General features: G+C 43.5%; 1 protein-coding gene across 1 annotated transcript in view; it reads right to left on the bottom strand.

Annotated features, from left to right (window-relative positions):
* The window catches only part of NR3C1 (nuclear receptor subfamily 3 group C member 1), a 110,265-nt gene that overhangs the window by 17,102 nt on the left and 75,234 nt on the right, over window positions 1-17,929 (bottom strand). Inside the window, 2 exon segments of the mRNA NM_001302828.1 lie at window positions 1,345-1,461; window positions 7,231-7,394. Coding sequence (NP_001289757.1) covers window positions 1,345-1,461; window positions 7,231-7,394 — 281 coding nt within the window.

The following is a 17,929-nucleotide window of genomic DNA, read 5'->3' on the forward strand; positions in this document are numbered from 1 at the left end:
GTGGGGACTCCATCCCGGGACCCAGGGATCATGCCCTGAGCCAAAGGCAGACGCCCAACCGCTGAGCCACCCAGGTGTCCCATGACTGTCTTTAACACGGTGCATTTCATCTGTTACTGCAGTGCTGTGAAGGAGTGAAGATAACTATGAACATGGGTTGGGGAATTAGACTCTTCACAGTCAGAACCATAAATCTATTTAATAACAGGTACACACATACAATGTGTTCTAGAGGGCACAGCGTCAGTGTCTCTTCTACTGGAAGAACCACACACTCACTCTTCTCCCTCTAACATCATGCTGTGTCCTCTGGATTACTTCTATAGTCGTTCCATTGGTCTCTCCATGCGAAATGAGCTTTTTTGACGTATATATCTGGTAATACCCCTGCCTTTTTTTTTTTTTTTTTACCTAACTCCTCCTACTCAGCTTTTCTAGACTTCCAATTCAGTGTTCCTTCTGCCAAGGGAGCTTTGCCAGCTTTCCAGGACAGAACTAGGTGACCCTGCTTGTGCTCCTGAGGCTCTAGTCTCTTCTGTCCTGTGCCATGCCATTTTGTGAGGGACTCTGCAACTTTAAATGCAGGCACTATTTCACTCGGTGCACATCTCTGGCCTGCCTCCTTGGTGGCTTCTGGAGAAGCAAAGTGCTAGCGTCACAAGTACTAAGCGTGGGGGTTACTCCAGCACCACCACTAACTTCATGGACCTTGTATTTTCAATGAAAGCAGAATTCCAAACTCTTTTCATAGCAAAGTTTTTAAATAATGAGATCAATGTTAATTATACAACTTGTTACATAAACAGGGATATAAAACTTAAAATTTCTAACTAATTTCAAGTTTCTTCTTCACTTGAGAAAGAAAATCAAACCCAGCCAGTACCTCCTTGAGGAGTTACTTCCCCAGGCAAACTGATTATCCATCTGCATCTCTCCAGCTACAGAGCCAGGGAAAAGGTAAATGATAGGAACATGGACAGGTAAACACTTTTGACAGATAAACATTTTCAACTCTATGGAAGAGTTTGGAGGCTGCAGAAAGGGAGGAGAAAAAGCTACGAGTAATGTTGCTTCAAGTCATTATTATCTTGTTGACTTTCTTAGTATGTAGTCTGGCCCTAATGAAGGCTGTGTGTGCTATACGAGCTGGTGAAAAGACTTAAGCAGAATAGGAAATACTCATAAAAAATTCCTAGTTAACAAAGCAGTCATATAAAATTATGTTAGTTAAGCATATATATTGTAATGACTAAATTATTACTTTGGCTTACTTATATTTTAGAAAGGAAAAGAATGCATTTTTAAATGAATGCCAAGACCATTCCTTTCAGGCATTTACATTACCTTCCAAGTTCATCCCAGCTTGAAGACATTTCCGATAGCGGCATGCTGGACAGTTTTTTCTTCGAATCTTATCAATGATACAATCATTTCTTCCAGCACAAAGATAATTGTGTTGTCCTAGATGGAAAACAAAGGTGCTATCAAAATTTCCCAGGTTTTTAAGGATATTTTTAACGTGGAGACTTGCTGCATTTGCACAGCCTCAGACCACAGGCACCAATGAAGGAAGGTATAGTGCCCTTGCTGACATGGCCCTTACAGAGCTGCGAGCTCAGCTTACAAAAAAGTCTCTTTCTTGTTCTGTTCAACAAATAAATGTAGGTATATGTAGAGAAAAGCACACAAATGGTAAGTGTAGCATCAGAGACACTTTCCTAAACTGAACACCTCCTGATGGAGAAGCAGAACACTTCCCCACCCATTGTCCCCCTGCCCCTTTCCAGATACCACCCTCCACAGCCACCTCATTCCATCAAGCAGAGTTTCACAGCGATGGAGGAGGCCTATCATCACTCCACTCCCTCATTAGGAGTTCTCATTTAATGCTAAGGAGGGTTAAAACAAAGAGGAAATGGCTTTTGAAATGCTCCCAGAGTCCCACCCAGAAAAGGACTTTGATTCAACATCATGCCACCATATGCAAATCCAGTGTGCCCCGTCTTCAATTCCAGGTGACAGCGCACTTACTCCTCCTGAACATGAAGGCTGCCAGCTACTAGCGAGGGGAACCACACACCTGGTAAACTCACTACCATACATGGATCCGACGGTTACTTGTTCATTATTCCACATGCTTCTAGGATGTAAGAATGTCTGAATTCACCATTGACCCCAAATATTTACAACTGTTGCTGTCTAAAATCTTCTGGCACCTTGGATATAATAATGTGGTGTAAGAGGCAGAAGTGCAGTTTTCACCAGGCAAAAAAATTTAACAGGAAAAAGACTCAAAGTCTCTGTACCCTAACCCACCCCAAAATGCACATTCTGGTAATTTTCTTTTAATCTGGTTATTGAATGTTGAAGAAAACTCTGAGGATCTGTTGGCCTGGCAAAAACTCTGAAACGATCCTCCTGCAAAGGATCAGTACAGCTAAATGGACACCGGGTAGATAACTCAGAGTCTATGAACCTTACCCCAGAGGGGATAGTATTTACAGGACTATAGGACATCTCTCTTCTCAAAAAGACATCTCCTTCAGGGGAAAGAGAAAAATCACCAGTATCAATTTATGAGATTGAAGAGTCTCATTCTCATGAATCAGAATCATTCTGATTCTGGGTAAGGATTCTTTCTGCACAGGACACTCTCAGACTTGGATGGAAACATACTCTGTTCACTTCTTTAGAACAAGATAAATCACAGTGCTGTTAAGCATGTGTTTTGGGTACACGGCTAACTATCAAGTTCCATTCTTTGTGAGGAGTAGGCCACTGAGTTGACTAATGGCCTACAGTTGAGCTTTCTTCTAGCGCTGCTCTCCAATGCCAAACGTCTGTGCCAGCTGTTTTAATTCCTTTCTATGTTGTATAGGTTTTGTAGCTTTTCTGTGTGGCCTAAAATGGAAGCACTAACCCAGCATTCTAACAACTCTTTAAAGCAAAAGTAGGAACAGTGGATGCATCCATAGTTGGAGCAGTTAAAAATATAAAGAAGTTCTGCTCCGTAAGCATCTCCCCAAATCATTGTTCTACAGAATCTGAGCTATTGGATCTGGGGGGGCATGTGAAGTTGGGCAAATCTGTTTGTGTCATATCTATAAAGTGAGAAGTTTTGACTAGTGGTCACTATCTTACAAGACATGGACCTGGACCATTAACCGTCACTCCTGGTCAGTCCCTTTTGATAACAGTGAATCATCTTAGTTGGGAGTTCCTGTGTCTTCTACCTAATAGGAGATGGCTGAGAAAAGACTTGGAGACAGGTGGAACTTTTTAACATTGTTTTGTTTGCATTGTATTTATTTTTATGGTTTAAACCTATTTTTGGCAAGAGAGTCTGTTTTCTATTTGTGGTTGGTGTGGTAGCCAGCCTCCAAGATGGCCCCCAATGGTCCCTGCCTCCTTGTATTCACCCTCTTGTGTAGTCCCTTGCCACACCCTCAGCCAAATCTGTGTGACCAATAAAATGTGGCAGAAGTCACAGTATGTCATCTCTGAGATGAAGTCATAGGGACATGATTGCTTCCATATTTCTAACTCTGTTCTGTGGATCATTTGTTCTGGGGGAGGCCAGCTGCTATGTTGAGAGCAGCCCTAGTAGAGTCCCACACAGTGAGGAACTGAAGCTCCCTGCCAAAAGCAGTGTTAACAAGTTTGGAAGTGGATCCTCCAGCTCCAGGCTGGATGTCTGCACCCCCAAACCTACAGTCTGAAGATGAGGGGCCCAGGATGGCCCTGCTCATGAGCTCCTTCCAAATTCCTGACTCAGAAACTGCAGGACATAATCAGTGCCTGCTGTTATAAGCCACTAATTTTGGCCTAATTTGTTCCACAGCAATAAATAACTAACAGTAGGCTCAGTAAAGTAGTTGTTTTTAAGTTTAAAGAAACTGGGGGGGATCCCTGGGTGGCTCAGCGGTTTAGCGCCTGCCTCTGGCCCAGAGCGTGATCCTGGAGACCCGGGATCGAGTCCCACGTCAGGCTCCCTGCATGGAGCCTGCTTCTCCCTCTGCCTGTGTCTCTGCCTCTCTCTCTCTGTGTCCCTAATGAATAAATAAATAAAATCTATTGAAAAAAAAAAAAAAAAAAAAGAAAGAAACCGTGGTCCAGGGGCACCTGGGTGGCTCAATTCACTAAGTGTCTGCCTTTGCTCAGGTCATTATCTCAGGATCGTGGGATCGAGCCCTACATCAGGCACCTGGTCAGTGGGGAGTCTGCTGCTCCCTCTGCTCCTTGCCCCCCCACTTGTTTTTTCTCTCTCTCAAATAAATAAATAAGATCTTCTAAAAAACAACAGTGGTCCAAGAAGAGGGCATGTTCTGGGGGTTTCTGCACTTTGTCTATCCTATTTGAAATACCTAAGTTCTAAACATGAACTCTGAGCCTGAGCTGCCTTCTTTACCTGTTCTCAGAAACCGTGTGGTGTGGTAGAGAGAGCACTCGTGAGCACCAAGAAGCCCTTGATGGGAATCGCAGCTCTGTTTCCCAGCTGTGTGGTCTCAGTAATGTTTATTACCCCTTCTGAGCCCTTAAATATTTCCCCATCTGCAGAGCTGCAAGGGTTGAAGGCAGTTGGGTAGAAGGCTACACACAGCGCCACACGTGAGCACTCAACAAATGCTCACTGGTAACTCCTGTGAGAAGGCTTTCATGTCTGTATCTTAACTCGATTATAGGAACTCCCAGATGACAAAACTTTTGTCGTCTACTCTCAGGGGGTCAGTGTAGCTCTGAGGTGAAAAGCCTGTTTGCAGACAGCTAGCTGTGCTGGAATCCCAGCTGCCACGTACAGCCTCGGCCTCAGTTTCCTAGTCTATCAACTAAGAGCACAACAGCCTCTAAGAGCTCACATAGCCCTTAATTCAGTGGTAGGATGGACATAAAACATAGTACTAGGTTCATGGTAAATTGAGGGTAAGTGGATGCCTGTCGCCATTGTGATCTACCAGCAGAGATTACGTGTACTTCTGTGCAAAGGAGACCTAAAGGATGCTGGAAAACCGACTCCTAGAATATTGAGTTTAAAACCTCAAAATACCTATCCTTGATCTGGGTTGTAGGGTAAGTAATACATAAGTAAAACTGGTGCAAGAACAGTTGAATGTTTAGGGATTTATACTATGCAAATTTGAGGGGGGCGGGTAACTATTATTTCCAGCAGGTGCTAAAAATGGGAGTGCCAAATGTAATACAGATCTTGCAAACCACATCTCTGTAATTAGCTCAGACAGTGCTCCAAAATATGTACCTGGACTTTAGAACATTTCCATCATGTCTACAAAGGAAAAGTAAAACTGCTGTGGGTTAGGTCATTGAAAGATTACAGATTTTTAGAGCTGGAAAGGACATTGGAGAAAATGAAAATCCAAATAGGATTTAGTTAACAGAGTCCGCAGTTAAACCTTTTCCTACTAATTATGTAATGGAGCCATCAGACTTAAACGCCAAATAAACATTTTGAAATGGTACAGCTAATATTCTAGGAAATTTTTTTTACCGAAAAGCAAGTATAAGAATTTAATTCTAAAACAGGGGTTAAGCCCAGAGGGCCATATGGCCTGCTGTGGTATTTTACTGGGGAGTTATGTTTAACTTTTTTTCCCCCTAATTTTTAAAGGGCACTGGATGCTTTTAGGTAAGCTTGCAGTGACATCAATGCGTGCCTGCCTTGCCCCAAATGTCTTCTCTTTGCCAGAATGACACAGACTTGGTCCCTGTAAGCATTTGAATTTTTAGTCCTGTTTTAAAGAATTTTTCATTCTCCTCCATTTTAACTAATATTTTTTTTGAAATATTCATTCTTTCTTCTATCCATGGTCTTATTCTGAATTTCTGACATCAATTTGTCAATTTTACTGTAATACTGTATTACTGCTATCACTGCATTTGTATCATGGAAATAACTCCTGAGTTAATAAAGTGCTGAAGTAAATAAAGTGAGGAGAAAAACAGGCTTCACTGTCTTGGGTCTGTGGTGGATAATGTCTGCTTTTGTCAGAGACATTGTACCAGGGAGGGGTGGGCTTTCCCTGTGACTCCTCCATAGGACCAGGCAGCTCCTGACTGATCAGAGCCTGCATCCCTGCGCTCCATGTGGGGTAAACAGGAGTAATTTTATAGTTTGCTCATGTATTACAAACTAATCCAGACAAAAGAAAATGACTCATCTAATTCTTAAGGATATGCAAACAGAACTCTAGGTAAATAATAATCCTTCTCATACTGTGAATGGATAGATAATTGCACTTCTTTAAAAATTAATCTAATCAGAGCTTTAGGTAATGCATTCAGGCCACACTGCCTTCAACCTGCTTTACAAAGAACTAAATAAAGCACATGATTTTTTCTCCCAAGACGATTTGCTGGTAAGATGAGGAAAATTTTAGAGTAACTTCCAATAATAGTTTGCTATGGAATGAATTTCTCTTTCTTGAAGGAGTTGATGTTACTGCCCTTGTCAGCGGGCTGAATCTGTAACAAGGGTAAAGTTCATTTTAATATAATATTCATATAGTGAAATCAGCTCCTCTGAAATACCTTCTTGACCTCCTGAGGCAGTTCTCCGTATTTTAACCTCCGTACCTGTAAACTGTTAACTCATCCTTCACTTCAAGTAGACCGTGACCACCCAGAGGGCAGGGACCAGCTCTTAATGCTGAATAAGATGCCTGGCTCAATAGGGGAAAAAAAAAACCAAAAAACAAAAAAAACCCATCCAGATAGTTCTGGATAGTTCTATCACTCATTTCCGTCACACTGGAAGAGTTGGGGGTTTTGTTTTTTACTTTTTAAAATTTAAATTCAATTTGCCAACATCTAGTATAACACCCAGTGATCATCCCATCAAGTGCCCTCCTCAGTGCCCATCACCCAGCTACCCCACCCACCTCCAATTACTTGATGGGAGTTAAAGTTCATGATTCTGGGACAATGAACATGATGTTACCCCCACCCCCACCCCCACCCCCCGAACCTAACACCACCGTTTCACAGGACAGCCGTCTCTTACGTTCTACCTTCTGTTCTCTGATCAAACTCCCTCCCCTGAATGTATACTTTCATAATTTATTCTAGTTCTACTGGTGATGCTTTTTAAAACCTCCTTCCCGCTGGAAGGCCTAGGAGCCACCCCCCAAGCCACCTGCCTTTCTGGCTGTGCACCCATTAAGGGGGTTTGCATATAACAGAAACTTCAAAAATAAAACTCTTCAAAACACACACTACCTTCCACCGCTCTCTTGAAGAACACTTTGCAGCTTCCACAAGTCAAGACCCCGTAATGACACCCCGAGGCCTCGTCAGAACACACGAGGCAGAGTTTGGGAGGTGGTCCCGTTGCCGCTGAGGAGCTGGATGGAGGAGAGCTGACATCTGGTCTCATTCCAGGGCTGGAGGAGGAAGACAAGCAGGATTAGGATTTAACTGTTGTGACTGTCCGCCGAAAAGAGCAAAATACTCTTCTCTTACCTTCCCACTGGCCAGTGAGCATGGGCTTGGCGTCCTAGCAGGCCCACAACCGCCAGCCTGAATACATTCAAATAATGTGTTATTCTTTAAGACAACATGAAAAAGAAATGACCTCACTCCTAAGTATTCCCTAAAAAGAAGGGCAAAAATGAGCTTCACCTAGAAATGCTAATTTTCAGTGGCTAAGGGCGGGTTCGTGTCCCTAATGCCCTTCAGGAAAGTGTCCTGTATGTGCAGGATCCTTCGCCCCTTGTAGGCGTGCAGCTGGCAAGTCCGGCTCCCCGTCAGCCCCACATCTACCGCTGCGACCAAGATGCAGTGTGCACCCATCTGCTCAGAAGGACACCCCCTACCGCTGCCACTGCTTAGGACATTAATTTTTGGTTTTTCAGATCTCGTGCAGGCATCTTCCTAAATCTAGTGGAGTCAGGACAGCTGTACCTGCGGGCTCCCCTCAAGTCCTGGCCTCTTCCACGGTGCAGGTCTGGGTCTGGGCCGGGCCTTGAGGCCTACGGAGGGCTGACGGGAGACATTACCACCTCCCACCCTCAGCCAGGCTCTGGGCGGGGAGGACTGTGTTTCTGCCCTCCCCACTCGTGGAAGGCACAGCCTCAAGAAAAAGGAGCCAAAGGGGGCATCTGCTTCTCCCAGTTCTCGTTTCCCCTTTTGAGGACTGCTCAGCACACTGACTGCTGTCCTGGTGTTGAAAGATCCTCTGTTCCTAATTTGTTCTGGAGATCTGCAACAAGCCCCAAAGCACCCCTCAATTCTATCCTCAAAAGAAGCCACTGCCAGTCCTGTTCTGTTGGTCTAAGAGGCTTCTGTCAAACGGACGGGGTTCCCACCACTCCCCTTCTGGGGATAGGCCTCAGGGTTCCACACAGGCCTCTGGACACTGTCCACAACTTCTAGAGACTTCTCTATCACAAGCTGTCGTCTCCCTGCTGGTCTGGGGGAGCGGATGGAGCACCCACTGACAGCCCACAAGGGGAGAGAGTAACCCGAAATGACTGTTCTAGGCCTGGCGTAAGCGGCCTGTGATGAATGGAAACTCGTGACTAATGTAGAGGAGCTGCTCGGGCCAGGCTTTCACAGAGAAGGAGGAAGGTCTCAGAACGAGTGAAGAGAGCAATGTGTCAGGGAAGCAAAACTTCCTTGGCTTAAGTCCTGAAGATGCTCCTATTCCTGCTCAGCCCATCTCTGTCATCTGACATCTATTTTTAGGGACCAACGAGTTGTTTATGGAAAAGGAATGTAATATTTAAAGATCTGAATGGTTGCTTCTGTACTGTTTCCTCAACCCATTGTATACATTTGTATACCTTACACACAAACTGTATATGTATATTATACAATTAAATTTTTTTACAATAGTGCTTTGTAATAGAGACATACCAGAGTGAACAAGCAGGTTCAAATCCAGACCATCAGACAGCAAAAATGTATTGCAATACAGCAGCAAGTCAAATGACTTAGTTGGCTTCCTAGGGCATATTAAAGTCATATGTGTACTATCCTCTAGTCTATTAAAGTGTGCAAGAGCTTTATGTCTAAAAATGTACTGTGTATACCTTAATTTAAAAATACTTCATTGCTAAAAAAATGCTAATCATCTGAGTTTTTTCAGCGCATCATAATCACAGCTCACCATAACAACCATAATAAAGAAAAAAATCTGAAATACTGAGAATTACCAAAGTGTGACAAAGAGTTACATAATGAGCAGATGCTGTTGGAAAAATGGCACTGATAGGCTTGCTTGACTTCATGGTTTCTTTCTTTTTTTTTTTTTTTTTTTTTTTTTACACAAACCATACATTTGTCCCAAACCTAGGTGCAATAAAGCAGAGCACCATAGAACAAGGTATACCTGTACTTTGTAGCTGTGAAACACTCTCATGAAAAAAATCTCGTCTAGCCTCTCGCGAGCCCTGTGGAAGGATGCATCACCTTAAGAGGCCACAAGCTAGAAGGAGGGGGGTTACAGGGCCTATTTGCAGTCATACCGACATGCTTCATATCCGTGCCCTACCTACTGAAAAGCCCATGTGAATACACAGAAAATCTGGCACATCATTTCTTCTTCTTCTTTTTCTTTTTTAAGATTTTATTTATTCACGAGAGAGAGAGGCAGAGACACAGGCAGAGGGAGAAGCAGGCTGCATGCAGGGAGCCCGACGTGGGACTTGATCCTGAGTCTCCAGCATTACTCCCTGGGCTGAAGGCAGCACTAAACCACTGAGCCACCCGGGCTGCCCTGGCACATCATTTCTGCACTAAGCAAGCACACCACAGATGTTCCTTCTTTGCTGTTTCATGAAAACTGGAGATTTTATGAAAAAGCATTATGTAAGTATTATGTAGTGGAAAACAGCATTAAGCTTAAACCCCAGGATGCTGTTCTCAAATTCTAGCTTATAAATTAGAGCACGTGCACAATGGGCCACTGAGCCCCGAGCTTCCGACGGCACCGGGGAAAGGGAAAATGAGATAACAAAGGCCCTGATGCAAGTGGAGCTAGGAATGGGTCATTCTGGCCAGCCTTGGCGTCCCCTCAGTCCTGTTCCGCTACAGCATTTAAGGGCAGAGTATGTGGAAAACTGCCACGTACAGCACAGATATTAGTGGAAGAAATGTGTTTCTGTCACACAGACAGGAGGACGGGCATGGCCCGTGATGAACACCACTAGGAAACATGGACGAGGCCTCCATGGGATGCAACTCCAGGTGTGACCCGATGATACTGCTCCAGGGCTGGGGCCCACCTAAGAGTCTAGGACTACAAACAAACCTCTTGGAATCACCATCTTTGGATAAGGGTACGTGGCAAATACATGACACGAAAATGAAAATGCATATAAGAACTCGAGTGTGCATGACTCCCTTCTGAACAGGAAAGCGAACACATCCTGGGTCTTTGATGGGTGACTCTTTGCGCTGACAGCTATGCCAGACATCCTGCAGATCCTGACGGGTTCTCTGATAGACTATGTCCACGGGGCTTCCGTTTGGGTGAAAACTCCTAGGAACAAAATGCCTTATTCCAAGTGGATACTCGAGTGCTGTTGCCCATTTACGGTGGAGAGTATGCTCAACACCAGCTCAGTCCTGAGGCCCCAGGGTGTACATTAGACTTGGGAGAGAGAGAGAGAGAGAGAGAGAGCGAGCACACACACACAAAGCCGGATTTTTCCTCTTGTGTTCTCCTGCAGGAAAAACAAGTGATGAGAGGAGGTGCATGGACGGATGGTGAGAACTAATCACATCTTAAGGTGCACCTTTCATTTAGCCCATGCTCACAAAACCTGACCAGCAGGCACTGTGACCATACAGAGGTCACGTCACACACGTAAGTGGTGCTGTGGGTGAAACATGTCCCTGAAATTATGAACCTTGAAACTTGGTAAATGTTTTTTTTTAATCTGCCCCCTCTGTCATGGGACTACCTGGAGGACCTCAGGTAAGGGCAAATACTATAAACGCCTTTCCCTGTGAGCCAGGGGACGGTTAATGGTCCTCCAGGAGCTTAGTAAGTTCAGGGAATGGTAGATATTCTTTGTGATTTAACCCCAAAATACGATGTGATTCTACCCCAAAATACAACATTTTGCTTTTTATTTTTTATTTATTTATTTTTAAAGATTTTATTTATTGATTGATGAGAGACAGAGACAGAGAGAGAAAGAGGCAGAGACACAGGCAGAGGGAGGAGCAGGCTCCATGTGGGGAGCCCGACGTGGGACTCGATCCTGGGTCTCCAGGATCACGCCCCTGGCTGAAGGTGGCGCTAAACCGCTGAGCCACCCGGGCTGCCCGACATTTTGGTTTTTTAAAGGTTAGTGCTGCCGTGTGGAATCTGAAACCCTATCTATGAACTTTTTGTAACATGGTTACATTAAATAATCCACTGGTCTGTCTTGCACTTTGAACGGATCTTTTCCCCATGCATGATTTTGTACTGTCATGCGTTAGTCATTTGGAAAATATTGGTTCACTGAGTTAGGCAGATTTTCCAAATGTTGACACAGTTCATTAAACAATATAAGAGTCACATCTGTCAAGCTCACAGTGGCAGATAGAAATCTTTCAAAGTCCTAAATTTTGTTTGAAAGCTCAGTTTTAGACTGGCAACAATTCCTATCAGTTGTCTTTCTTGAAGTGATAGCCTCACTTCAGTCATCTTTTAGAAAACCTCTGCAAACACTCAAGGCTAAAAACCATAGTTTATTCATGGTATGTCATGAAAAAGGTGACTGTTCATTGTACAACATAAACAATCTTACACCTCCTCCTCTGACACAAGCCTACGTGCTCTGTGCAGCCTACGTGCGTGGTAATATTTCTGCTTTGTCACAAATAGATCATAAAGGGACATTGTCCAAAATGGAGATTTAAGAGATTTAGTAATATTTTGCTTCCTCAAGGATATTCTTAAGTGGAATTGGCTTTAACTGTGAGCACATGGCAGTGAATACAGTGACCACGGTACCCTAGGATGCCAGTAGTATTACTCATCGTTGCTTTTGTACCACCAATACAAGTGTCAACACAGTGAAAAAGGCAAATAAAGACTGTGTATTATCATGAATGTATTTCTGAAAAGATCTTGGGGACTCCCAGGGGTCTGTGGACTACACAGGGAGAACTGCTGTCACAGAGAATAGTGAGGACTCCAAGGCAGGCTAGAATTCATATCCTAACTGCAATGTAGTAGCTTGGTGACCTTTTCATCTCTGACAATCTCAACTGCCCAACTTCTAAATGGGGACTGTAATGCACCTGGCAGAATGATCCAGTCTTGCTTACTGACTTAGTGCCTTTCTCCCCAAAGACAACGGAACAGGAATGATAAACATTACAAACCCAAATGGTGGTGTTGGTTGGTTTAGCCTTCAATTTAAGTGAATTAAATCAACATTTTTTTTATTTAGAGAAAAAAAAAAAAGCAAAAATAGTATGACCTCAGAAAACATTTTTTCCCCAATTACCATGGGAAAAAAATCCCGAAAATAAAGCTATTCCAACTGGATTTTTACCAACTACACACGGAACAGGTGTCTTCTCATGGGCTTACCAGTTTTTGTCAAAATACTATAAACCAGTGGTTCTCGTTTGGGAGCAGTTTTGCTCCCTGGGGAAGGGAAAGGAAGGCAGGGGGGAGGGGAGACACTTGGCAATGGGTGGAGACATTTTTGATTGTCACTACTGGGGAAATGCTACTGACATCTAGTGAGAAGAGATCAGAGTGCTGCTCAGCATCCCACAGTGTGCAGGACAATCCTTCACAACAAAGAATTACCCAACTTCAAATGTCAATAATGCTGAGGTTAAGAATCCTCTGCCATAAAGCTTTCAGCAACATAGAGAAAAGAAATTTTCACCAAGGACCAGAAACATTTTAAAACATTTTAATCATCTTTAAGTGGAACAAATGCCCTACAGAAGCAGCCTTATTCTTTGATTCAAAACAAGTCCGAAAAGGTATTCAAAACAGAGCTAACACCAGAGACTATACAGGCCTAGTGATTAGTTTATTTGTCCCTCTAGCGCTAGTCCTAAAAGGTGGTTTTTACACACCAAAGTCTCCTGCATTTTTCTTATCTTTTTTCATTAGGAAGAATGTAAATACTCCACTGAACACACACCAGGTGATGACATTTTCTGACTGCCCATTTATCCCTGCATTAGCTAAAGGATTACTGATTTGTCTAATAATGAGCTATGGAATAGTTTTCAAATCAAAAAGAAAAACTGTCTGCAGGAAGGCTTTCATGATCTTTCTGTGAAACAGTTTTGAGCGACACATTTTGTTTTCTTATGATCTGAAGAAACACTGATGATTCCCTTTGCGTTTGCTGAGAGGGTTCTACTGGTTTTAACTTCAGGTGTGTACTAAGACAGTTCCTCCAAACATCATTTATGCACACTCATGCTGGAGAGAAGGTTAGAGCAACAAAATTATACTGTAATAAGGCAGGACCATTTTCAGTAAAGGATGCTTGAAGGAGAAAATGCCTTTTTCACACCTTTGAGACACCAATGGCCTGTCACTTAGTGTTTCTGGGCTTAGCTGCAGTCTGTAAAATGAAGGTCTTCCATCAGTAAACTCCAAGAGCTTGCCCAGATTTCCCCAGGGGGGCTGTGGGTGTATAGGGAAGAATACAGTGGGTCTGCAAAAAGTTTCTTTGGCCCTGTGTATTTATTTAAATGAAGAGAGAATATGGTCACCTTATCTATGCTGCTTCTTTAAGTCTGATCTAACATGTTTCACAGAAGAAATGTATTTCTCTTTGGAAGGATCAGTCCTCTGTCTGGTCACTGTGTTAGGTAACTTGAAACCATAGGCTGCATGTTCTCGACTCTGTTCCCTGCAATGGGAGTACATGAATTTTAACTACTAATGATGTGATGGAGTAAGGATATGTGTTTCTCACTTCTTAAAGAGCACACAGGGATAATGATGGTCTGGTACATATGGAATTAGGACTGTGACATCTTCAAAGAATGATGAACAGGTGTGACACAGTGGTATGCTGTGCATATCATACTGTATATCCAAGGTTGAAGCTGATGGCTGTGGACCTGTGTTTTTGAGCTCGAATCTCACTTGTCATGTTTTCCATCTTTTCATGATTTGGGTTTTCTAACATACCAATGTATATGCAGTTTGGATTTTATTTTTTGGGAGTTGGGTGCCACTCAGGTTGGTTAAGCTACAGTGGTATTCAGTAGGGACCTTCATTGTCAGGTCCACAACTGAAGGCCACTGTTTTTATAATTATCTGTGGTCGAACTGTAAGCTTGAGTTTAGGCCCGTACCAGCATCTTTGGGAGTCATTCTGGGTTTCAGTCACATATGTCCAGTTTGCAAGATTAAGTAGACTTTATCAGCTATGGTTTAAGTTGGGTTTGTAGTTTAATTTAGAATTGTGTTAAATCAGTGGTTTGTATTGGACTTCATTTTACATTAGTCTGAAGTGAACTATTTTTGAATTCCAGAATTTTGAACATTTACTATAATTTGTAATAGAACTGCTGTGAAATACTTGAATAGAGACGCTAAGAAAACCAAATACTGCTCACTTCCCATCTACAAAAGGAATGCATTTCTAAATATTCCATACTTAGAAGGACATGAACTCCTGGCTCTGTGCTTAGTAACTTGTGCTTAAAGGCAGACATTATGCCAATTTCGACCCTTTTTCCACTTCCTGGAACTTGGTCACGTTACCTTTTCCTTCTTGTCCACTGTGACTGCAACCATCCTAATGCATGCCTTCACTCTTGCCTTCACCACGATGGTGGTGTATGTACTTAGTAGGCCTCCTGACTCTCCTGGCTGCTCCTTCCATTCCTCCCCACACACTGCTAAAACTGCTTCTGTCCAGCACGAGTCTTTTAATAAACTCTCTGGGAATCCTCCACTATATATAATTCACTATATATAGTTCAAGCCCACGAGGGTCCACATTCTGGCTCTTGTTTCTTTCTCCAATTGTAGTTCTTCCCTACTTCTCTACACAAACCGTGTAGTTCATCACTTAGGGATCCTGCTTTCTATAAATATTTATGAAGTGACTACTGTGTGCTACATGTTTCCAGGAGTATTATGCTAAGATCTGTTCTCCCAGCCTGGAGTGTCCACCATGGCTTTTTGGTTCCATGACCACCTCTAGACCCCATTAAGTATTGTCATGTAGCACTTTACATAGGTGATCCTAGGATACCTTCAGATGGAGGTTTCTGTCAGTAATTCCTTTTACATAAGGTCCATGGCTTAGGCCTGTTTTTATTTGCAGCAGCTCGTACGGTGTCCAACAGATGTTACTGTATTTAGTTTATTTATACATTACATCCTTATCCATTCTGCAAAAGAATGTAAGGCAGCTACATTCATGGTAATCTCAAACATGGTAGATGTTTGAGATTATACCCGGGCTGGAGGTATCAATCACCTGAGTACTACTAGGAGCTACTGTGGAAGCTCTTTCTTTATATACATCATCCCCTGTAATCTATTCCATGAACCTATGAGGAGAATCCTGTGCTGTTTTTGAGATTTAGAGAAGGTGGCTTGCCTAAGGTAACATCGTAAGTAGCAAAGGCAGGTTTCAAACCCAGGTCTTTCTTGCCAACAAAAACAGTGTTCTTATCTGATATTCCACTTCTCTCACAAAGATAAAACAGCAAAACTGAGAAGCTGCGGTAGATCTCGGTCTTCTCTGTGAGGTACCAAGGCTGCCTACTTTGGAGGCTGAGGTCTGACAGCTCCCTGATACCCAACACAAGGTAGCAAATTCCCTGTGCGTGCTTCCAGCCAGGGTCTGCAAATCAACATTTCTGCCCAAGTAACAGTTGCCCAAACAGGTCAGACGGGTAGAAACCGTTGCCTTAAAATTGCGCAACAGTCTGTACGTTGGGCTAAATTTTCAAATGACCCACACTAACTAATGCTCATCTCATCCTACACAATTACCACAATTCCTGAATCCCTACAAAGACGTGTTTGTAAAATCAAACAAATTCAGAGCAGCTGTGTTCTTATTCATATTTATATTAGTATAAAGGAAGGAACAAAACCCTCAGAACCACCCCCAGCTTGATCTATGGCCACATGCTTCCTCCCTTACCGTAGTCCAAAGGCAAGGATAGATTCTTCATTTCTCAGATCTTTAAATTAGTGTGAAAACTTCCTGGTTTCTCTATCATGCCAATCTACCAGATGAGAGGATTTTTTTTTGTTTTGTTTTGTTGTGTGGTTCGTTTGTTTCTGATTTTTGCTATATACATACCCCTCAGGTTCTTTTTTTTAAAATTTTTATTTATTTATTCGTGAGACACAGGCAGAGACACAGGCAGAGGGAGAGGCAGGCTCCATGCAGGGAGCTCGACATGGTACTCGATCCTGGGTCTCCAGAATCACGCCCTGGGCTGAAGGCAGCACTAAATCGTGGAGCCACCGGGCTGCCCCACTACCCCTCAGGTTCTTGTGATGAGGGATATTTTATTTCACATCCTGGTTTCTCTTTTTAAGAGATTTTATTTATTCATGAGAGACACAGAGAAAGAGAGACACAGGCAGAGGGAGAAGCAGGCTCCCTGTGGGGAGCCTGATGTGAGACTTGATCCCAGGACCCTGGGATCATGCCCTGAGCTGAAGGCAAATGCTTAACCACTGAGCCACACGCCCTAGTTTTTAAATATCCCCTGGAACAATTTAAAGGAAGAATTTTAAGGACTGAATCAATAGTGAAAAGAATGGGAAACCTGTCCCTCGAGGATGAAAGGAAGAAGAAAGAAGCCTTTAAGATGTAAAAGTTACTTAGTGGACATCTGCAATCCAGGCAGGCAGATGAAGAACTGGAAGACCAAGGTTTTTAGGAAGTGAGACAAAACACTCCCATCATAGTCATAATCCTATTATAAACTAGTTGATGGATATCAAGGTACTTTAATAAATATATTTCCTCAAATAATCGCTCCTACTAGTCCAGTTTACTGATGGCAGTTAAGCCACCTGTTTGCCCAGAGCATGAGCACAGCTTGGATCTGAATTCAGGACTGCCTTATTCCAAAATCTATGCTCCTCACCTTCCAAACTGTGTTGGCTGGCAGGGACCTGCAGGGTAATATCCATTCAAGCTGGAGAGTGGTTTTTAAAATCTTGTGTGAGTCACTAAGTAGGCAGTCTTGAGGTAAAGTTAGACATTAAAAATAATTTCTGCTTTTCTCTCTTCTATCATTAGTATCACAATAGAATGGAAACTGCCCATAATTAAGAGCCTTGAGAGGTGGGAGGAATAGGGGGATCCCGGGCTTACTCCCTCCCATGGACACACCAAGATCTGCAACTACAAGTGGAGCAATCATCTCACAATGAACCAAGGACTAGCAGTAAAACTCATATACTCTGAAGGATATTAGAGAGCCCAACTGAGCTGTGCAGGAAGGGCAGAGACAGTCTGGTCACAACCCACACGCCTGGAGAGGGAGGCCCACAAGTGGGAGGTATACAATATCATAACCCCAGAGGCCCTCACTGAGGAAGGAAGGAAGGCTCTGAACCTCACATTGGGCTCCACTGCCCAGGTCAATGGCACCAATAATGACAGGTTTTAAAAAGCAACAGGGGCTTATAGCCAAGAGAGCCAGAGGCAGCAGGAAGTGGGGACTGTACTCTTCCAGGGCATGCATGTCCTCTCCCTCCTGTGGAGGCCTGGTGCAGAGGCAGCAGTTTGAAAAGCACCTGGGCTAAACGTGAAGGAAGTACACTCACTGCTGTAGGGGTGTGTGCCAGAGGGGCAGGGATCACTTGGGGCATTCCCCGGGGACAGCGGCCCCGGCGGCAGCATTCTGTACTTGCCGCTTCTAGCTAGCTGCACTAGCACTGGTGGGCACCATTTCTAACGTTTTCTCTCTCTTGTGTTAGCGCTGTATCTGGCCCAAGTGTTTCCCC

This window comes from Canis lupus, chromosome 2 (assembly GCF_011100685.1).
Source record: "Canis lupus familiaris isolate Mischka breed German Shepherd chromosome 2, alternate assembly UU_Cfam_GSD_1.0, whole genome shotgun sequence".
NCBI classification, from domain to species: domain Eukaryota; kingdom Metazoa; phylum Chordata; class Mammalia; order Carnivora; family Canidae; genus Canis; species Canis lupus.